Source organism: Enhydra lutris, unplaced genomic scaffold (genome assembly GCF_002288905.1).
Source record: "Enhydra lutris kenyoni isolate GAN:26980312 unplaced genomic scaffold, ASM228890v2 scaffoldscaffold29, whole genome shotgun sequence".
Lineage (NCBI taxonomy): Eukaryota > Metazoa > Chordata > Mammalia > Carnivora > Mustelidae > Enhydra > Enhydra lutris.
In genome coordinates, this window is record NW_019154113.1 from 19,912,011 (window position 1) to 19,935,940 (window position 23,930).

General features: G+C 43.0%; 1 protein-coding gene across 1 annotated transcript in view; it reads left to right on the forward strand.

The window, feature by feature from the left end:
* The window catches only part of LOC111152648 (ADAMTS like 3), a 333,594-nt gene that overhangs the window by 79,314 nt on the left and 230,350 nt on the right, over nt 1–23,930 (forward strand). The window contains 1 exon segment of the mRNA XM_022511191.1: nt 18,973–19,100. Within this exon segment, the coding sequence (XP_022366899.1) occupies nt 18,973–19,100 (128 nt within the window).

Here is a 23,930-nt window from a genome sequence, read left to right on the forward strand (position 1 = left end):
TTCATGTGTCTGATAGCCATTTGTATGTCTTCATTGGAGAAGTGTCTGTTCATGTCTTCTGCCAAATAATATTCTGTTGTATGTATGAACCACGTCTTCTTTATCCATTCATCTGTTGAAGGACAGCTTGGCTCCTTCCACAGGTTGGGTCACTGGTGGGTTTTCATATAGATTTCACAAATCTACCAAGATTTAGTTCAAGGGCCACCTTCTCAGCAAACACTTCTCACTTCCCACACTGAGCATTGTCGGTTGTCCTTTCTCTTTGAGCCCTTAGCGCCCACTTGAAATCATGTGTTTTCCTTTCTCTTGTAACTTGATTCCTCTTCTTGAGGACAGTGACTAAATCAAGTTTGGTGACTCTTAATGTTGCTAAACCTGCAAAAGCCCTGGCTCACTCTTTGGAAAACTCAGTGGATCTGAACTTCAGCCACTTAGCAATGACCTACACAAGGCCATTGTCGTTAAGCTAGAGAGACGCTCCTGCCATTTTTAGTCAAGGAATTACAAGTTTGCTGTCAGCTTTCCAGCCGTGGAGGTGCAGAATGTCCCAGTTGCTCTCTCTACCTGGGCTGACATGCCACCCATGGGTGGCCCGGAGCTTGCAGACCGCCAGCCAATCCCAGGAGGAGTGAGATAAGAACAACATGCTCGCTTCCTTCATGACTTACTTTTGTGGCTGTCAAAGAATATTTCTTGTGGGAGTTTGTTTAAAGCCTATGCCCCTAAAATGCGGTCTGGGTAATATTCTTGACGAGTTGTTGGCACAAAACCTCTGTTTTTCTATGTGAAATGGCTAACCATGGATGGAAGTAAATCACTGAGAAAAGTCAAAAAAGAATTCCTTAAAAACTTGGTATCATTGAACTTGAAAATCTATGCTTATTTTTTCCTTGGAAAGAAAAGTCCACTGTGGGTTGTCAAATATGAATGCTTTGAATATGGTTTGAGGTATGTTGAAATGAAGAGCTTCTAAAGACTGTTTTGCGGTTCTTAATGTAGGGCAAGGAAGTATATAAAGTCCTATACAAACCGACTTGAAAATAGTAAGAAGTGGGGCGCCTGGGTGGCTCAGTCAGTTAAGTGTCTACCTTTGGCTCAGGTCGTGAATCCCGGGGTCTTGGGATCGAGCCCCATGTTGGGCTCCCTGCTCAACGGGAGCCTGCTTCCCCCTCTCCCTCTAAGGCCGTTTGCATCGTTAAGACTATCTGAAGGTTAGGGTGATTTTAATGATGCTTTGTTGTTATATTGTTTATAAAATAATTCTTTACACTTTAACCAGTGTAAGTCATTATGAGCATAAGGAATCTTGGTTGTGTGGACATGTATCCTTCTAGAATGCATTTCTCCATCTTGCCACTGTTAACATTTGGGGTCAGATCATTCTGTGTGGCAGGGGGTGCGGGGGGGCTGTCCTGGGTACTGAAGGATGCTTAGCAGCCTCCCAGGCTCCCACTGTCAGCACCATCCCCTCCCTAGTTGCAGTGACCAAAAATGTCTCCAGATAGTGTCGGGTGTTCCCTGGGGGGACGAAACTGTCGGGTTGAGAAGTACTGTTCTAGAACATTTGTTGAAATGTGTGAGGCTGGATGTTAATAATCCGTAGCATCTGACTGCAGGCCTTTGTTCCATCAGCCTTGAGATGCCCTGAGGCAGTTTCCATAAATACTGCCTACAGGAATGCCAGCCACTGGTGCTGGCTGCTTGGCGAGCATTCCCCAGAGAGTCCCCGAATTGCCTCAGGTTTGGAAGCCACAGCCCAACGACTTCCTTGGAGGCAGGTTGGATTTATTCACGTATCAGAATAATTGACATTTAAAAAAAATTATGCTTGTACTTAAGAAATCCAGCAGTACAGAAATCTATGAAGAAAACTGCAAATCACCCCTATCCCACTTTCTAGAAATAACTAGTGTTTGCGTTTGGTAAATAGCATTTCTGGACATCGTCAAACACATACACAGGCAGGATTTTGCATAGGGTAAGGAAATGAGAGAGAGAGAGAGAGAGAGGGGAGAAAAGTCAGCAGGAGAAGCAGACTCCCTGCCGAACAGGGAGCCTTATGTGGGTCTGGAGTCCCAGGATCATGACCTGAGCTGAAGGCGGTCACTTAACCAATTGAGCCACCCAGGCACCCCCAAATTCTCTATTCTATGTGCTTCAGAAGTGGAATCACACACTCTTTGTCTTTTATTTATTTTTTTGGTCTGCCTTAATTCGCTAAGTATAATGGTCTTCAAGCTTTGTCCAGGTGGAATTTCATTTCTTTCTTTCTTTCTTTCTTATTTATTTATTTATTTATTTTTATTTTTATTTTTATTTTTATTTGAGACAGAGAGAGCACAAGCAGGGAGGAGGGTCAGAGGGAGAGGGAGAAGCAGACTCCCCGTGGAGCAGGGATCCCGATGATCAGGACCCTGAGATCAGGATCAGGACGAACCCAGGACCCTGAGATCATGACCTGAGCTGAAGGCAGAGGCTTAACTGGCTGAGCCACCCAGGTGCCTCTGAATTTCATTTCTTTTTAAGGCCAAATAATATTTCATTGTATGGATATATCACATTTTGTTTATCTGATCATGCGTCTGTGAACATCTGGGCTGTGTCTGTCCTTTGGCTGTGTGGAATCATGCTGCTGTGCATGCAGAAGCACAAATGTCTGTCTGAGTTCCTGCTGTCAGTTCTTCCGGATATATGCCTGGAAATAGGATTGCTGGATCACATGGTGATTGTTTGATTTTTTGAGGCACCACCAGACTCTTTACACCATTTTACTTTCCCACCAGCAAAGTACAAGTGTTCCCATTTTTCTAAAAAAAAGTTTCTTCCAAACTTGTTTTGTTATTTCTTTTTCTGGTTTTGTAAAATTAAAAAACAAAACAAAACAAAAAAACAGTCATCCCACGGGTATGAGGTGGTTTCTCTTTGTGATCTCCTTTGTGTTTCTCTAATGATGAGTGACGTTGAGCATCTCTCCATGAATTCATTGGCCATCTGCGTGTCTTCTTTGGAGAAATGTCCTTTGTCCAATTTTTATTTTATTTCATTCATTTTTTAAGTTAAATTTTATTTAAAATCAATTAACATATAGTGTATTGTTAGTTTCAGAGGTAGAGGTCAGTGATTCGTCAGTTGCATGTAACACCCAGTGCTCATTACATCACGTGCCCTCCTCAGTTTCCAACCCCCGGTGACCCCATCCCCCATCTCCTCCCCTCCAGCAACCCTCAGTGTGTTTCTGAGGGTTGTGAGTCTCTTATGGTCTGTCTCCCTCTCTGATTTCATCTTGTTTTATTTTTCCCTCCCTTCCCCTATGCTCTTCTGTTTTGTTTCTTAAATTCCACATGTGAGTGAAATCATCTGATAATTGTCTTTCTCTGATTGACTTATTTCCCTTTGCCCAGTTTTTAGTTGGGTGTTTCTTTTTTGTTTTGGGCTGTTCTTAATATATTCTGGTTCTCAATCCATTATGTGATACATAATTTATAAATATTTCCTCCCTTTCTGTGTATCACCCTTTTACTCCAGTAATAGTGTCCTTTGATGCATAAAAATTTTAAATTTTGCTGAAGCGCCTCTATTCTTGAGTATGTCTTGGCCGACTGTAATATCTTCCTGGAGGGTACTTTTTTTTTTTTTTTAATATTGTAGGTATTGCTTCCCTGTCCTCTGTCATGAAGTGTTGCTGTGGAGAAGACAGACTTTTCCCCTTTCAGGTGGCTTGCTTTTACTGCATGAATGCCTTGGAATTTCTCCCTATTTACATCCTCTAAGGAGTATGCGCCACCCTCCACCTTTTTCATCAATTAGGAAAAAAAAAATCTAAAGAAAAAAAATTCAGAGACTAGTATAACAGACTCACGTGTACCTACCACCCAGAATTAACCAATATTAAAGGTTTGTCACATAAGTATATACATACTTTACATGTATATAGTTCAAGAAATTTCTTGAGTTGGCTTCTGAGAGGCAGAGCTGAGATGAGGATTCACGTCCTCACGTCCTGAGATGAGGATTTGTTTGAGAAGTATTTCCAGGGGAGCCCAATAAGGGAGTGGGGAAGGCGAGACAGGGAAGGGACAAGGAAGGAGCACGGCCAGGGTGGGATTTCAGGAGTCGTCCCAGCCTCCACCTTGGCCTGCAGGGAGCCCTGGGGTATGCGTCACCCTGCAGAGCGGGTCTTGCCTCAAGGCGAGGGAGCTGGGTCTGCGTCTAAATTTCTAAATCTGCGTCTAAATTTCGAAATGTGTTCGTGTGCAGATACTATCCTCCACCCTCTTATTTTAGTGCCTTCAGACTGTGGTGATGCTTCGCATTTCATTCTTGGAACTGATCGTTAGTGACTTTCTTGTCTCTCTTTTCTTGGGTGGTCTTGCCAAGGGTTTGTATCACTTTTCTTTGTCTTCATAGGAAGCCGGTTTTTTCTCTCATTGTTTGTCTTTCCCTCATTCTTTGTCTTCAATTCTTTGTTTGTCTCTCATTCTTTGTCTTCATAGGAAGCCGGTTTTTTCTCTCATTGTTTTCTGTTCCGTGATCTTGTTCACATCTTCATTATTTTCCTTCTACTTTCTGTGGGTTTCCTCTGCTGCCATTTTCCTAATGTCTTGAAGTAATTTGAGATCATTGATTTTTTTTCAACTTTCTTCTTTTTAAACAGGTGTGTTTCAACTACAAATTGCCTCTATTTGCCTGCAGGAGTTTTATGGTTTCAGGTCTCACAACCATTTTTTTTTAAAGATTTTATTTATTTATTTGACCCAGAGAGAGAGAGATAGAGAAAGAATGAGCAGGGGGAGTGGCAGGCAGAGGGGAAGCAGGCTCCCAGCTGAGCGAGGAGCTCCATGAGGGGGACTCCATCCCAGGACCCTGGGATCATGACCTGAGCTCAAGGCAGACGCTTAACTGACTGAGCCACCCAGGTGCCCTGGTCGTTAATCCATTTTGAGTTTACTTTTGTATATGGTATAAGAAAGTCGTCCAGTTTCATTCTTTTGCATGAGGCTGTCCATTTTCCCCAACACCATTTGTCAAAGAGACTATCTTTTTCCCATGAGAGAGTCTTTCCTTCTTCACCAAAGAGTAATTGACCACATAGTTGTGTGTTCCTTTCTGGGCTCTCTGTTCCATTCCCTCGATCAATGTGTCCGCTTTTGTGGTGGGACCACACTGTTCTGATTACTGTAGCTTCGTAGTTTATCTTGAAATCTGGGATTGTGATCCCTCCAGATTTATTTTTCTTTCTTAAGATTGTTTTGGCTATTTAGGGTCTTTTGTGGTTCCATACAATTGTTAGTGTTATTTATTCTAGTTCTATGAAAAGTGTTGTTAGGTATGGTATACACTCATAATGGAGTATTAATCATAAAAGAATGAAAGCTTGTCATTAGCAATAACATGGATGGAGCTAGAGGGGATAACATTAAGTGAAATAAGTCAGAGCGAGGCAAATACCGTGTGAGTTCATTCATATGTGGAACTTAAGAAACAAAACAAATGAGCAAAGAAAGAAAAAAAGAGACAGGAAAAAAACCAGTCTCTTAAATACAAAAAACAAACTGACGGTCACCAGATGGGAGGTGGGTGGGGGATGGGTGAAATTGGTGATGGGGGTTTACACGGGGCACGGGTCATGAAGAACACTGAGTAACCGTATAGGATTGTGAGTCATTGTATTGTACACCTGACACTAACGCTGTACGTTAATTATACTTGACTTTGAAAAATGGGGAAAAAATAAAAGAATCTCTCAAGTTCCAAATGGGGATTTTTTTTTTTTAGTGTTCTTTTTATTGGTGTTTAGTTTATTTGATTTGTGGGCAGAGAAAGTGCTTATATGATTTCAATCCTTCGAATTCTTGAGATTTGCTGCATAGCTCAGCTTACAATCAGTTTTTGTAAGCATTTTATAAACAACGCATGTTCTTGGAATGGTTGGTTATAGTTTTCTATACATGGATATTCATTCCATTTGTAATTGAGTTGTTCCAGAGCCCTGTACCTTTACTAATCTGTTGTCTGTTGGATAAATTAGTAAGGGAGTACTGTAAGAATCTGCCCCCATGACTGTGGATTTTTCTGTTTCCCTTTATAGTTCTGTGAGTTTTTGCTCTATATATTTTGAGCTTATGTTATTAGGTACTTTGAGAACTTTTGTTCCATTCTGGAGAATTCAAACTTCAAAAATTGTAATGCATCTCAGTTTGTCTCTTCTTCTTAAGATCAACCCTGTCTGATTTGTATAATTATACTAAATTTATTTTGCTTAGTAGTCTTGTGTCTCTCTCTTTTTTTGTACCTTTTATTTTCAATCTTTATGGTCATTATATTTAAAGAATGTCTCTTTTAGGGGCCCTAGGGTGGCTCAGTCAATTAAGGTTCTGACTCTTGATTTTGGCTCAAGTCACCATCTCAGGGTTGTGAGATCAGCTTAAGATTCTCTTTCTCCCTCTCCCTCTACACCACACTCTTAAAAAAATAAGTAAGGAATGTCTTTTTATTTATTTTTTTAAAAGAGTTTATTTATTTATTTGACAGAGATCACAAGTAGGCAGAGAGGCAGGCAGGGGTAGGGGGGAAGCGGGCTCCCTGCTGAGCAGAGAGCCCGATGCGGGGCTCCATCCCAGGACCCTGAGATCATGACCTGAGCCGAGGGCAGAGGCTTAACCCACTGAGCCACCCAGGCGCCTAGAAATGTCTCTTTTAAACAGAACATAACTGAATTGTTAAATTTCACCCTGGTAATCTTTGTCTTTTCATGGCCCATTTATTCTACTTGGATACATTGCAATTATTGGTCTATTTGCATTTAAATATTTCATTTTACTATGCACTTTTAAATGTATTCATCTCATCTATGTTCTCTTTTCTCTCTGCTTTGCTTTCTTTTGGATTGGCTGAGTATGTGTCCTTAATGTATGTTTCCTCATTTATTAATTCGGGAATTATAACTCTCTTCTCTTCTGTTAGTGGTGACCCTAGAGATCAAAACATGGATCCTCGACTTAGGAAAATCAGCTGTAAATTTTTCCTTTTATCTTCTTCCTGGATGATGTGAGGATCTCAGGATATCGCATGTTACCCACCACTCTCTGACTCATACACCGCTGTTGTCATGTAGCTTAATTACATGCATGTAATTTAAACCCCACGAGCCATTATAATTGGGGTTTTATGTTGTTGCTCTTTATTTAGGTTCATCCACATTTGCCATTCCTGTTTTGATACCGCATTTCTTCAGCTCAGGTCATGATCCTGGGGTCCGGGGTGGGGCCCCACATCAGGCACCCTGCTTAGCCAGAAACCTACTTCTCCTCTCCTTCTGCTCCTCCCTCCTTCTTGTGTTCTCTCTCTCTCTCTCATGCTCTGTCTTTTAAATGAATAAAAAGTCTTTAAAAAAATCCCACCTTTTACCATTTCCTTTAAGACTGCTCTGCTGATGACAAGTTCTCCTATTTTTATATATTTCTATTTGTCTAAAAATGTCTTTATTCCATTCACAGAGGATGTTTTTTCTTTTCTTGTTGTCCTCAGTGGGATGTCGATCCATTATCTACTGCTCCGTAACTGTCCAACAGACTTTAACTGGCAGCATTTAGTTTTCCTTGCTAGTTAGTCTTACCTGGTACTGTGCTGGACGTGCTTCATGATGACTTACCCAAGTATTGTGGATGGTATCCTATTAAGTTTTTCTTCATGTGCAGTACCTTTATACTTAGGAATTTCTTTTTAACCAAAAGGTAAAGCAAAGAACCTCATTGTATTTGGGCATTTTTATTTATGTATCATGCGATAGTTGGAGAGGAACTAGTTATGGTTCTTTTTTTTTTTTTAAGATTTTATTTATTTGACAGAGATTACAAGTAGGCAGAGAGGCAGACAGAGAGAGGGGGAAGCAGGCTATGTGATGAGCAGAGAGCCTGATGTGGGGCTTGATCTCAGGACCCCGAGATCATGACCTGAGCCGAAGGCAGAGGCTTAACCCACTGAGCCACCCAGGCACCCCTGGTTATGGTTCTTTTCTAATTTGTTTAGTAGCTATGAAAGTTGCACTTATGGAGAGAAACATTACCTAGATGTTCTCATCCATAACACTGGATTGTGTAGGAGTTGTTATGGAGAGGTGGCCCTGGGTGACTCCTGGGCTTCCCGGGGACCATAGTGTCCCATGTGTTAGTGCCAGCATAGGTATGTTCCAAACTACGATTTGTCTACACTCTGGGAATTTTTATTTGAGATTTTAAAATACACTAATATTTTATATTTGAAATACCACAGAGAGAAAGCCCATGGGTGCAAAGAGAGTAGAGTTTAGACAACAAGCATCATGGAATAACTTCTTACGTTCTGTTTCTGTGTGCACATTGCTGACCCATTGTTCAGTGAAGGTGGCAAAGTGCCTTTTGTTGTTTATTTTACCGTTATTCGTGTCTATGTTTCTTACTTGCTAGAACATGATGTTGTTCTGTAGCAAGATTGTAAAGAATCTGACATGAGTTAGAGATACACATGCCTGTTGATTACCTTCAAACCGACAGTCATTCATTACCAACAAACCCCCAGTTCAGCCCCCAGGGGCCAGGCAAATATTGTGAATCTGCATAGTGGCTAGATGAGATCTGTGAAAATTGGAGGGCATGTGCCCCTTAAAAATCGTGCAGCTAGGGGGCCTGGGTGGCTCAGTTGTTAGGCATCTGCCTTTGGCTCAGGTCATGATCCCAGAGTCCTAGGATCGATCCCCGCATCGGGCTCCCTGCTCTGCAGAAGCCTGCTTCTCCCTCTCCCACTCCCCCTGCTTATGTTCCCTCTGTTGCTGTGTCTCTGTCAAATAAGTATATAAAATCTCTTAAAAAAAATCATGCAGCTGTATCTTGGCTGTTGTAAACATGCTGCAGTAAATATAGATGAGTGGATAGAGAGGACGTGGCATATATATGACAATGGAATATCACTTAGCTATTAAAAAGAATGAAATCTTGCCATTTGCAATCACATGAGTGAAGCTAGAGAGTATTATGCTGAGAAAAATGACTCAGTCCGAGAAAGACAAATGCCATCTGATCTCACTCATATGTGTAATTTACCAAACAAACAGATGAGCAAAGAGGAGAAAGGAGAGAAAGAGAGATAGACCAAGGAATAGACTCTTAACTATAGGGAACCAACTGCTGGTTACGTTACCAGAGGGGGTGGTGGGAAGGTAGATGGGGAAACAGGTGATGGGGACTAAGGAGGCACTTGTGATGAGAACTTGGTGTTGTATGGAAGTGCCGAATCACTAAATTCTACCCCTAAAACTAGTGTCACACTGAATGTTAATTATACTTGAAAAAACTCATGTGGCCATGCTTCGTTTGCATTATCACCATGCTGGGATGTGGGTCCTGTATTGATTTCCTCTCTTCTTGAAAAGTCAGAAATGTAGATTGTTAGTACAATCTCTACATTTTTAAACGTTAGCCAAGAAGTACTTTTGGGGGATAAGATATGCAATTATAGTTAAAAAAATCAGATTCGCAGGCCGGGCTCCTCTTGGGTTCATGGGGTCTCTCCCTTTATCTTAGCGGGTGTCCAGGTGCTGCTTACGTCCATGACCCAGGGCACTAGGAGTCCCGCCTCAAGGGTGGGGTTTGCAGGTGGTTGAGGCCTGAGTGAGATTCACATGTGCACCACAGGCCACTTAGTACGGAAGCCCCAGAGTCACCCAGCACCCCCTTCCTCCTTGCCATCTGGGCAGCTGACCGGTCCTGTTGAATCTAGCTCTTGGAAACTGCATGTCTAAGAAAGTCCATCTGAAAAGTTCTCATCCTAAGACAAAAACAGTCTTGTAACGATGTATGGTGACCGATATGAACTAGGCTCGTGCTGATCACTGTGGCATAGACAACTGTTGAGTCATCACGTTACACACCTGAATCGAGTATGTTCTGTATCAGCTGTATCTTGGTATAGAAGTAAACAAACAGCAACACAAACCTTCACGTCCGTGACCTCCTCTTGCAGACCCTGGTGGTCTCCAGCCCTGGGTTCTCGTCTCTTGTGTGCCCTGTGGGCTCTGTCCCTGCATTCCTTCCCCACATCCCAGCGAGGCTAATTTTCCCAAAGTAACGATTTGCCCAAGTCTCTCCTCTGCTTAAAAATAAATATTCCAGTGAGTCAGTAAGTTACCGTGCTGGAAAGCTTCCCCCGGCCTCCAGATCTTCTCTCTGCGCCCTGCCACCCTGTGCTGCCCCCACCCAGGAGGCGGGCCTGCGCACACTGCATCAGTGCCCTCCCATGTCCTGTGGCTCCCGCGAGCACTGTAGGGCACTGGAGACGGGGAGGAGGGAAGTGTATTTGCTAACTTGGCTCTCACTGTAGGGTTGATACGAGCTGTAATTCTTAGTCATGGCCTTAGTGCCTCTCAGGAAACCTTTACACACAGCATCTGGCCGCCCTTGCCCCATCTCGCACGGGAGACCCAGGCAGATAATGTGAGTCATTGCATGCGCAGAGCCTGCCTGGTGCCAGCCCGAAGGGCCGTGTCAGCCCCGGGCTTTCCCTGTGCCCTGTCCACACCTTAGCAAATCGTGGGTTTTTAGAATTCTCCTCAAATGGTCCCTGTCTGAAGCTGCCCTCTGTGTTGCGCTGGGCCCTAGGTCTCCTCCCTAACCCGGTGGACTGGATCGATGTATACAGAGGGTCAGCCCCACTCTCGGAAGTCTGGAAATGGTTCGTTGGTGTTCCTTCATCTGGACCTGGAGAAAACCTTAGTCACCGTGATTTGGGAAGCCTTGGTAACATTTGCGGGAGAATTTTCTTTTACTAGAACAAGAGGTCCAGCCAACCTCCAAATTAGGAGTTTGCGCGGAGGGTGTGGATGGTCGGTCCATCTGGCTAACTCGGGGAGGTACCGGTTGAAGTGAGGAGTCACAGCACTGGGGCGGCCTCCCCGGTGTTGCGGCCGGCCGGAAGGATCCGGCAAAGAAGAAGCTTCCTCAGGGGCTCTCCGGGACTGTACCTACCCGGGGCTGAGGGAAGCCGGGCCTGGCTGGCTCTCCCCTTCTGGTCTCCTGCAGAGAGAGCTTCCCAGGAAGAGGGTCTTCACTCGCTCTGGGGTTGCCATGGGAAGCAGGACTTGGCCGATGTGTTTGCGTGGGATCAGTGAGGGGTTTCACGAAGGTGGTGAAATAACCAGGACCACATTGTTGGAGAGGGTCAGCCAAACCCTGGAGGCCATGGGTCGTCAGGGTCATAAGCTATGGATATCCAGGTGTCCTCCTTATCATGGTGTCAGTTACTGGAGGTCAACCACAGCCCTGAGGGAGACGGGCCTCCTTCTGCCCCTACGTCAGGAGGTCACCAGCGGCCTGATGCTGTGTCACATGCCCACGTCCTCCCCCTCGCTTCATCCCCTTGTGTAGGCATTGTGTCATCACACATCCTCACAAGAGGAAGCAGGAGTGAGAGTAACAAGATATTTTGAGGAAAACTGCATTCATTTAACATTTATTACGTATATTGTTACAATCATTCCATTTTATTACGAGTTATTGTTCATCTCTCTTTTCTAAAAGATTTTATTTATTTATTTTAGAGAGAAAGAGGAAGCACGCAAGCAGGGAAAGGGGCAGAGGGAGAGGGAGCGAGAGAATCGCAAGCGGACTCCCTGCTGAGCAGGGAGCCCGACGTGGGGCTCGATCTCACAACCGTGAGATCAGGACCTGAGCTGAAATCAAAAGTTGGATCCCTGGGGTGCCTGGGTGGCTCAGTGGGTTAAGCCTCGGCCTTTGGCTCAGGTCATGTTCCCAGTGTCCCGGGATTGAGCCCCGCATCGGACTCTCTGCTCAGCGGGGAGCCTGCTTCCCCCCTCTCTCTGCCTCCCTCTCTGCCTACTTGTGATCTCTGTTTCTGTCAGATAAATAAAATCTTTAAAAAAAAAAAAGTTGGATCCTTAGCCAACTGAGCCACCCAGGCGCCCGTGGTTCATCGCTTCTTGTGCCTGTTTTATTTTGTTTTTTATTTTTTTAAAGATTTTATTTATTTATTTGAGATAGAGAGAGAATGAGAGCCAGTGAGTGAACATGAGAGGGGGAAGGTCAGAGGGAGAAGCAGACCCCCTGGTGAGCAGGGAGCCTGATGCGGGACTTGATCCCGGGACTCCAGGATCACGACCTGAGCCGAAGGCAGTTGCTTAACCAACTGAGCTACCCAGGCGTCCTGTGCTGAGTTTATAAATTAAACTTTATCATAGGTATGTATGTATAGGAAAAATCATGTATACATATAGGTTTCGGTACTATCTGTGGTATGAGGCATCCACAGGGGGTCTTGGGATGTATCCCCATGATAAGGGACAACTGTATACACTTTTCAGTAGAGGATCAAATGAACTGGAAAGGGAGAGGAAAGATCCAGGGGTAAGGAGCGTCTCTCACTAGTGCCTCACACACATCTTTAGTTCTGTGTTTAATATATTCCGGTTGAATTGACTTGTCGAGTATGTGTGACAGATTGAGTGACATTTTTATGTCATTTATCCAGTGCATACATTTAAAATTTTTTTGTTGTTAAAGACTGTAAGGTCATATTAACCTGAAAGAATGTATTTACTGTTAACAAAATCTGGGTCGTTTGTGATCTCCTTAAATAACCTCTGTGGTAACATTGGAATGAAAATTTATTTGATGTCTGGGAAGTAATATCCCAGTGGAACTTATTTTATTTTGGGTTGATTTTAATATGGAGCTGTTAATATAGCATTTCCAATAAGTGACCTTATATGTGAAATCTGTGTTTAATTACTAACATTTTTGCAAGACTGGTAGAACTGTACTCTTTATTATAAGTCACAGATTTAAGAACTTGTTAGGAAAATATTTTATGATTTGATTTATGCATGGGGATCCATGAAAGGCAAGGAGTCCTTGAGTCTTTATGAGATCGTGAACACAGTTACTCCTACAATATTCTTGGCTTTTTCCAGTCCTGTTATATAATGAGTAAACAATATCTCTTTTGAATTTTTCATCCAAAAATATTCCCCAGCTAGAGCTTCACTTAGGAAAATATGATTTCCTAAGAGATCTTTAAGCCTGATAGTTTTAACCAAACAGCATGATGTGCATTTTGCTTCTCTGAATGTGTTTCCATGGGTTTTCTTCTAGTGGTCCCCCCCCCCAAAAAAAAGAACTTTTATTGGGTGTTTTATTGCATAAATGGTACATGTTCATTGTATAAAAGTGGGAACCGTAGATAAGCAAAGGGAAGAGACCAGGAAAGCATCTAATTCTAACACGGTTACAAAATAGAGATGAACCAAGCCCGAGACCCCACCGGCGATCACATTGAGGGAGAGGGGCTCATAGGGATGGTGAGGGTCCGCTGGCACCTTCTGCAGAATTGGCACATCCTTGGAAAGCACACATCCCCGAGGAGGCTCTCTTAACCAGGTAACAGGTGCCTCTGTGTCAGCTTCTTCTTGCTCTGGGGCCCTGTGTCTGTCACGGTCAAGGCCCGAAGGCTGCTTCTTTGTCATCACACTCCTCCAGCACCTGTCACCTGCTGCTGGCTATCCAGTGGCTCGTCCAGGCCACTCCTCCAGGAGCACTGATTCTTGAACTTCAGAAGCCCTTGGTCTTTGTTCCTGTATGGGAAATTCACAAGTGTGTCTGGGTCGTGAGCATCAGTCAAAGGATGGGTACCCCTCGTGTAATAACCTGGATACAGCCAGACGCTTCTGAAGAACAGAAGCGTAGCTCTGCTTGCAACATAGAGAGGGGAAAAAGGAGAAGTCCCCGATGAGATACCTGGAGAAAGTTGTGGTCAGGCGAAACCCAGCAGCAGGTGCCTTCCTTCCAAGATGCAAATTGCCCGCTGCCTGTGCCGATAGGTCAGCAGCTGGGTTTGCTGGATTCCTGATGTGTAACGTATAACGTACTGATAACATGGCATTCAAATAATTAGTTAAGACAGCTTATGGAGATGCCCGTGAGGAGGGAACCGGGAACGGTGGTACCCAGCTGACAAGCCTCGAAGTTGACTCTTCAGAGTTACCTTCAGGCCAGCCATCAAGCTGACACCCATCAGCCAACTTTCATGGCCCCTGGAGTTCAGGGCTGGGGCTGGCCGAAGTGAGGCTGCCTAATACCCCTGTCTTGGGAGGCTGCCCACCACCCCACAGCTCAAGAATATAGCCCCTCTGCCTGACCTGGGCCGCTGGATGGCTGCTTTCTTCCCTCCCCTCAACAACTTCTGCCCCTAACACTGGACGATGGTGATGGGTATTATTCCTTATTTTTATTGTAACACTAAACCGTGTCCCCAGATTCTAAGTCTGATTAGTTGGCTGCTGATTTGGCATTACGGTCTGCTTACTACTTAAAAAAAAAAAGGCAGAAATATGCATTAATGGAATTCCGTAAGATTAAGGAGCCATGTCCAGCATGTTTACCAGGGACCTGGGTGGAACAGGGAAGTTGCAAAGTTGAGCAGAGTGGCTCATAGGTGGGTGACAGGTCAGGTTCAAATGCATCTTGATAAGCCAGCGCTCTGGGCCAACACCAACAAGAGGACATCCAGTAGTGATTCATGTTAAGTCCTGCAGAAGCGAAGATGGGAGCGAGCAGGTTCTACTGTCCCTGCTTTGAAAAAGACGCTATTTTGACCTTATTGAGACATTCGCTTATTACATTTATGAGATGAGGTGTGCTTTGTTACATGTGTGTTGTTTTAGTTAAATCCCCCTGCAGTGAAGGTTGTCATTTCCATTTTATAGGTGAGTTTTAGAAAGGTTAAGAAATGTATCCAGGGTATCCACATAGCTTTTGAGCATTTTGCGATATGGCCTCTGTGATGGGATCCAAGAAATGGTGTGTCTGAAAAGGAAGGGAGGGAGGGAGGAGAGAGAAAAGGAAGGAGGGAGGGAGAGGAGGAAGGAGGGAGGGAGAGACAGAAGGAAGGAAGGAAGGAGTGAAGGAAAGAGGAAACTCAGATTTTATTGGAAGAAACCTGGAGGGTTGGTCAGTGCATGGTCCGTGTTGTATTCTGGACAGTATATTTTAAAAATGAAACATGCGCACACTTAATTGTGTGCAGAGTAAATATTTGTGGAAAAGCTGGGACGGTTGAAGGGAAAGCTCTGGCAGTATTCTCAAGCAGAAGCTGATGGAGACTGGCGGTCCCCTGCCCTGGGAGGAGGTCCGGTCCAGGAAGGAGCTGCTGTGCCACCATCAGGAGGAATACACAAACATACGCGTGCAGAAATGTCCCAGTGGTGCTTTCTTCTGCCACCAAGAAGCTTTTCTCTGACCGTCTGTGCTTGCTGTGTGCTGCTGGCATCAGAGGGAGAGGCCAGAACTGGGTGCACATCAGGAATATTACTGCTGCTCTTTGGGTGAAGAAGCATCCGTGAGAAGGAGGGTGGGGAGACTGGCTGAAAACAGCAAAATCCCATCATCATCTTCCCAGCCAAGGGCAGGAGAAGAACTCGAGGACCCCTCTTGAGATGCGTTTTTTCTGTTTTCTTTGGGGAGGGGGGCGAATGTCTCACTGACCTAACCAGAGAGACCAAATGCCTACATTTACAACATGCCTATTTTAGTTATTTTAAAAATCAAGATTTTTTTTTTTTTTTTTTGGTAAGTAAAGGTGGAGAAGTTATGGAAAGAAATCCGACTCTAACTATAAACCGAACAGATGGGATAGTAGGAATAAAAACAAATTAAAGCAATATTGCAAGGAACTCTCAACTTTCATTTAAAAATATATATGATGATGTTTTTCAACTTTTCACATTCAACCTATCGGTAGATCGGGTGACAAAATGAAAAATCAGTTTCAGCTGTGTATATTTTAAACATTTACCTAAACGATTTGGACTTACCAGCCCAGAAGTCCAGATGAATGTATTAAAGTGCTATTTGTGTGTGTGTGTGTGTGTGTGTGTGTGTGTGTGTGTGTGTGTGTTTTATGAATTAGAACTTTATTTTACATTATGTTATAGACAGGATGCAGTTCCACTTGGTGACATTTAGTGTAGAAAATGGAACTGAACGGTGATCTAATTAGAACAGTAAATAGTACGGGTTTAATTAGCTCATGTTCCTGATGACAGATTTGATCAGTTCCCAGATATTTACCCTTTCCTTTCGTTGGACTATTCCTGAAGTGTTGCCTTGAGCAGGACCATTCCCAGGGTTATAAATAGGTAGCTTGGCAAGAAACCATGAAACCCACTGATCGGTGAGTCTGGGGTGGAAATGATTGGAAAAATCCCTCCTTGGTTCATTATTCCATTTCACTTTTGAAAGCCCTTTCTACAGATCCCCCTCTTAATTTAAAAAAAAAAATTGGGTTAGATGAGGTAACATGGCCCAAGGGCTTAAGGAAGCCCATGTAATATCTAGTTCAGCTGTTCACTGTGGTTTTATTAGTATTAGGGTTTCCTTCATAAACATTCCTGTTCTCTGACTTACAGCTTCCCTGTTAAATTCTCTCTGACTTGAATTTTCTCTGCATCGATGTGGTCTGTCTTTGCTTGCTTACAAATGTTAAATTCAAGTATGACAGTGTTTGCTTTTAAAAAAAATTTATTTGAAAAATGCAGAGAAAGAAAAACAAAAGAAGAAAAAATCACTCAGAGTCCTCGAACCTGGAAGTCGCCATGGCGAACATTTTAAGTTAACTCACTCCTTTCTCCGTGCACTTACACGGTTACCTATATGAAAATGATGCAGTCTTCCCCTGTGCTCTAAGGATTGCCTTTTATCCCCTTCTTCAAAAAATAAAATTATTTTTGAAAAAGATATCCAAAAAATGCAAGGTCAGATAAAACTAACACCCATTACAGCACCCCATGGGTTCATCAGATAGAATGTTTTGTCTTATCGGCTTTAGATCTTTTATGAGGGTGAAGGGGCTATATGACATTCAGCTGGTATCCCTTTGTTGTGGATAGCGTCTGCTCCGAGTCCCACATCCTCTGTTCTCAGAGGCAGCTTGACCCTTCCAACCCCTATGCTTGTCCTTGCGGTATGCTTTTGCGTGTACACTCACATACCTGAGACTTTATCCAAAGGATGAAGAGATTGAAAATGCCTTGGGTGTTTTTGTTTTAATGTAAATAAAGTGGAAGTTTAATGGAAATCTAGTCTTTTCCTTTATAGTTTCTACCTTTTTTTTTCCATATAAAAATAAGGGTTTTATTGTTCACAATTTTTAGAAAAGTTGTTGGCTTTTTTTTTTTAATTTTTTAAATTAAATTTGTGTGTGTGTGTGTGTGTGTGTGTGTGTGTTCCAAAGTTCATTGCTTACTTTGTTGACCTGTCTAGGACAGTCTTGCCTAGGTCAAGTCTATAGACTGTTTATCTATAATTTTTCTACTATTTTAGAGTCTCAGTGCTTTTAATAAAAATTTCCAATGTATCTGGAAATCATTTTGGTGTATTTTCTGAAAAAGCCCTCTTCTTTTTTTTAATTAATTTATTTCAATGGGAAGGGGCAGAGGGAGAATCTCAAGCAGACTCCACACTGGACATGGAGCCCGATGACCTTGGGCTCCATCTCATGACTCTGAGATCATGACCTGAGCCAAAACCAGGAGTCCAGTACTTAGCCAGTTGAGCCACCCAGGCATCCTGGTTTTTGTGTTGTTTTTATAAACATTTGTCACTCTGACTTGTGGTTCCATCTTACCTCCTTATACTTGGGTCTGTTTCTGGACTCTTCTTTTTAAAAAATTTAATAGATTTTCAGTACTTATCACAATGCCAACTCTCTACTCTTAATTGAGGCAATTTCCCTTCTTTTACAGTTTTTTATTGGCTCCTGTAGACTTACTCCACCAGATGAGCTTTGGAATCATTTTGTCAGGTTCAATAAGAATTCCTTTGGGGATTTTGGAGTTGTTATAAATTTATAGATTAGTTTGGAGAGAAGTAACATTTTATAGTTTCAAGTCTACCCATTTAGGACTATGTACGTTTCTCCATTTATTCAACAGAGCCTACTCTAGGCCCCTTAATGAAGTTTTGTAACTTTATGTAAGTAAGACATATCATTTCTTCTCATATCTACACCTACATCTGTCTATATATTTTTATTTTTATTTATTTGTTTTTAAAGATTTTATTTATTTGACAGACAGAGATCACAAGTAGGCAGAGAGGCAGGCAGAGAGAGAAAGGGAAGCAGGCTCCTCACTGAGCAGAGAGCCCAATGTGGGGCTCGATCCCAGGACCCTGAGATCATGACCTGAGCTGAAGGCAGAGGCTTTAACCCACTGAGCCACCCAGGCGCCCTGTCTATATATTTTTAACTTATACCTGTCCTCCTCTTTTCTCTAGAGTATCCCAACATAAGTCAATGGTGGCCATTTCAGAAGACTAATTAAACCAAATTAATTATTTGGTTTAATTAGTCGACGTTTCTCTATTTTCTTGGATTCCCAAGACTTTAGTTACATTGTTTTCTTGGGCTGGGGCCCATTTCAGGAGATTTCACAAATCCTCATGCAAAATAATTTCCTTGGAGCGAGCACCTATCTGCCTGACTGAAGGGCAAGGCAGGATTTCAGTGGTGAGAAGTCTTAGGTACAAGCTGGGGACCCTGCTGTGTCGGTTATAAAACATAACTTCGTCTATTTAAATTTTGGAATGATAAAATTTCAGAGTTACAACTGAGCTTAGAAGCTGCCTGGACAAAACCTTCATAAGGTGGAAGGGTACTCACGTGTCACTAGTTTCCATATACAACTGTCGTGTGTGTGTGTGTGTGTGTGTGTGTGTGTGTGTGTGTGTGCGCACACGCGCACACATGCATGTGTGTTTAATGTAGCCATTCCAAAGCAAAGCACTTTTAGGCAACTTTCTCTCTGTGAACAACTTAGAATAAGACTGGAAAAAACTGGAAAAACGTTAGGATACGTTCTAGCATACGTGTCTTCTAGGATAATTCTAGCATACGTGTCTTCACTTACTGTGTTTTTTCACATTCTAGACCTCAAGAAACACACGTTCTGATGAAGAGAAGGACAGCAACTGGGATGCTTGGGGCAGCTGGAGTGACTGCTCTCGGACCTGCGGGGGAGGGGCGTCATACTCTCTGCGGAGGTGCTTGACTGGGAGGTGAGTGGTTGTCTTATGGCTCTTCTCTGTGGATGTCAGTGCCTTTGAAGGATGGGGCTGGGAAGACAGCTTGGCTTCTTGGCTTCAGAAGGTACTAGGACGGTGATATGACATCTGCTGTATATAAACATCATCATCCTCAGGGTACCATGTTTAAATAGCACTGGCCCCATTTTCATGAGAGTGACCGTAGTCCATCCACCTGAGACCGCCAGCTCAAAGGAGCCTGGGGCACTCGACACTTCAAGCTTTGCAGGAGGGAAGGCCGGCATGTTAAGTCACTCGCCCCAGATTGTCCAGACTAGGGATAATGGCTCAAGTCTTCTGAATTCTACCCCCAAGTCATCTCACTTTGTTCACTTTCTCTGAGCAACCCATCAGTTAAGAAGGCAATGCACATTCTGTTTTCACACCTTAGGTACGCTTATATTACATAATGTGTTAAAATGTAAGATTGGCTCCTTTATAAAAAACCATTAGTTTTTTATGATGAGCTCACACTCATCATTGTTTTTGGGACAATTTGAGGTAATTCTTTGTAGGGCCATTTAGATCCCAGCCAAGGATTCACCTCAGCTGTCAGGTAAGACAGAGCCCCAGGTTGATGGAACCTGGTTTCCCGGTTCTGGACCAAAGGAAGGCTCCAGGATCATGGCAGGTGTCTTCAGATATGGGATATTGAAAAACAAAAGGGTAAGTTGATTTTCCCTGGATGGTGTCAAGGTGTAGATCAGAAATGCAGGGAGAACACATCTTGTTTGGCTCATGTTGGGATTTGTTGATGTCGCTGTTCTATGGGATATTTAAGAGTGACTACATACACCTTCCAGTTTTCTTGAGACCGTGCATGGCGGGTCAGATGGGAGATTGTGATGTGGCCTTGCAAAGGAGGACCCTTGGTTCACTGCAGGACAGCAGGGGAGGTTGTTGGAGGTGCTGTTGGCGTCATTACCCCAGGCTGAGTTCTAACTCCGAGCACTGGGCTCTATGCGAATGGTTGCAGAACTGAACCCAGGGATTAGTCTTGCACAGACAAAGTGGTGTACCTGCTTCCCCAGTACTGTTACCTTGGGGAGGAAGCGAAGACCCTGTTACTCGTGTGTCACACTGTGTGGAAGGATGACAGAATGTGATGCTGTACCGGCATGTCTCGATCCCGTTGAGGCCTACAGTAGGAGGACCGGGTGCCTGTGGGCAAGGGTCAGGGAGGGGCTTCTCATGTGTGGAATAGGATTTTTTTCCCACTGCTGTTCAGTCACTTGGGGGGGGAAGTTTCCAGCGTAGAGTCTGGTGCCTAGAAGGTAGGACTTCGGCACTACTCTGTCACCTCCAGATCTGAGGAGTGTGAATGATTTGTAATCAGTGGTGGGATTCAGTTGGAAAAGGAATGTGGTTCATTTGTGTTTGTCTTTTTTTTTTAATAGTATGCACTTGTATTTGTTAAAAAGAACCAGAGGAATATATTGAAGATCATGAATGACCACTTTCATTGTTTTGTCATACAACCCAAATGCTTACATATTTATTGGTTATTTTGTTAATTAAAAAATGACTTTGATTTTGTCTGGAGTATAATTTTGCTAAGTGATCTATTTGTGTGTGTGTGTTTGTGTGTGTGTGAATGTGGTGAGTGTGCATCTTCTCTCTCCTAACTGGGGTCAGCTGATCATTAAATACTTTGGAGAAGGAAGGGAAGTTGCTAAGCTTCTTCTGTCTTTTCTGCACCTATTCAGGAAGGGAAATTTGGGCATGATGAGAGCACCAGGAGGAAGAGGTCTGCCTTGACATTGGAGAGCATGTCTCGGTGCCCTGTGCTTTGGCAGACGTTTAAAGCTCTCTCCTTTTGTTGTAAACCCTCTGATACATTTTTCTGAGGCAGTTTCCTCTTTTCTCCCAGTCCCTTGGCATGTCTTGCCAGCAGTGCCCTTGAGATGTGCTGTTCACAGTCCTGTCTTGGCAATGCTGTTGTTCCCTCAGCTCCTGGACAAGTAGGCACACTGTGGTTGTCCCCCTGTTGATGTCTCGTCACCCCTCAGTGGCCATCTTGGCAGGTTCCCAAGATAGCGCTGTGCTGCCTGTCTTGCCTGTGGCCCACCTCTGGCTCACCAGAAACCTTCCTGTGAGCTTTGTTAAACGGACTCTTGAAGTGCTGGTATTCAGTGTGGTAAGACTTACTCTTCACACACAGGTACCATGACCAATTTCTCCATCCTTAAATTGCTGAGGTATGAATTAGCCACCAACTAACTGCAGGAGACATGGGTTGAACTCTTTAAGGGGGTACCCCTAAAATTTCATCCCCTTGGTCTGGGGTTAGCAGATTGAAGCCCTCATCACTTTCTTTTTTCTTGGTGGGGCAGAGTGGAAAGTAGGATCATAGCACACACTTCTCAAAGAACTCTTCAGAAATCCTTCCTCTATGTAATCCTCCATGAGAGGTCTTCAGCACCAGATCCTTTTAAAAATCAATCAGTCTTGGGCGCCTGGGTGGTTCAGTGGGTTAAACCTCTGCCTTCGGCTCAGGTCATGATCTCAGGATCCTGGGATCGAGTCCCGCATCGGACTCTCTGCTCAGCAGGGAGCCTGCTTCCCTCTCTCTCTCTCTCTCTCTCTCTCTCTCTCTGCCTGCCTCTCTGTCTACTTGTGATCTCTCTCTGTCAAATAAATAAATTTGAAAAAAAAAAGAAAGAAAAAAAATCAATCAGTCTTCTATTATCTATCTATCATATCATCTACCTTGAAGTATAGCTAAAGGACAGTGTTAGGTTAGTTTCAGGGTTATAGTAAAGTGACTCAGCAAATCTGTACACTCTTTGGTTCTCACCATTATAACTGCACTCTCAATCCCCTTCACCTCTTTCCCCCATGACCCCACTCACCTCCTTTCTGGTGACCAACAGTTTGTTCTCTATACTTAAGAGTCCGTTTCTTGGTTTGTTTCCTGTTTTCTTTGTGTTGTCTCTTAAATGGTATTTGTTTTTCTCTGACTTACTGCACTTAGCATTATACTCTCTAGATCCATCCATATTGTTGCAAATGGCAAGATTTCATTCTTTTTCACAGCTGAGTAATACTCTACTGTGAACACATCTTCTCTATCCATTCATCTATTGTGGGCACTTGGGCTGCTTCCATAATTTGGCTGTTGTAAATAATGCTGCAACAAACACAGGAGTGCATACATCTCTTTAAATTAGTGTTTTCATTTTCTTTGGGTTAATACCCAGTATGGAATGACTGGATCTCTTGGTAGTTCTATTTTCAGTTTTTAAAAGAATCTTCATACTGTTTTCCACAGTGGTTGTACCAGTTTGCATTCCTGCCAACAGTGCATGAGGGTTCCTTTTTTCCCACATCCTTTGCCAACACTTGTTTTTTGTGTTTTTAATTTTAGCCATTCTGACAGGTATGATGTCATATCTCATTGTGGTTTTGATTTGCATTTCCCTGATGATGATGAGTAATACTGGGCATCTTTAATGTGTCTGTTGGCCGTCTGTAGGTCATCTTTGGAGAAATGTCTCTTCATGTCTTCTGCCCATTTTTAATTGGATTATTTGGGGTTTTTGTGTGTGTGTGTGTGTGTGTGTGTGTGTTGAGTTGTGTAAGTTCTTTATGTATTCTGGATGCTAACCCTTTATCTGATATGTCACTTGCAAATACCTTCTCACCAGAGCCTTTTGGTGCCTTAATATATGCAAGAAGTTTAACAATTATGAATTAAACAAACACAGAGCCTGCCCTCATAGTTCTTATAGGAGACGGTTATGGAACTAAGAATTCAGAGAGTGGGAGCAGCATATATAAAGGTGCTAGAGCAGGAAATGAAAAGAGGCTTTTACGCCAAGAGAACCCCAGACAAGGGAGATAGCAGAATGGGCCAAAATTGAAGAAGAAGGTAGATTTGTGGGCCAGGGCAAAGAATCTGGTTCTCAGACTTTCAAAATTCAAACCTAGTAAAATTTTTTTAAAAAGGGCATATTTGGAATTCATATAGGTTGTCAACTTTTTTATTTAGTCAAATAAGGACACAAATAAATATGAACAAACAACTTGACTGTGGTCTACCATCACAGACTTTTCAAAAAAGAATTAGAATCAGAATCTTGTCATTTCAATGTCTACAAGTAGGATGTATTCTTGGATTTAAAAACCTGTCTTTAAATTGAATTCATTTGGCTTTATGAAAATCCACTCTTTTGCTCTTATTTGTCTCACGTGGCTTTGGATTAATAAAAATGATTGCAGATATTAACAGCTCACTGATGGGCAACTGGAACCAGAAATTTGAGAAGTAAACATAGTCATGGACTCAGAACCCGAGATTCTAAGATCCCTGAAGTAAGCAGTATGCGGAAAAGTAATTTGATCGGAGCTATACTTTTTATCCAGGGACTCACTAATTCTTAAGCAGTGAGAGGCAGAGAAGCCAAGGAGGAAGCAGTTATAAAGAGGTTGAGAAGCTAAGCAGATTTATTGGTGGTCTCATGGTCCTGGAATGTAAAAATTGGGGTTCAAAGCCCTGGTAGACACCTCAGGTGTACACTGGTATTCCTGATGGACTATACGCTAGGAGAAAGGTTAAAAAAAAAAGTCCTAAATAGACTAGATGTTATTAAGACTGAAACCCAGTTTTGAATGAGCTTAACTCTACTTTGAGTGATAAAATGTCTTGTTATTCCAACCGCCTCCAGGAAGCTTTAAAAGAAGAAAAACCTAAAATACCCTGGAGGAAGATGACATCAACCTGAGATTATACCAATTTTCATAGATCATTCCCATAGTTTAATAAAACATTACCAGTCTTACCATGAGACAGGATCAAGAAGA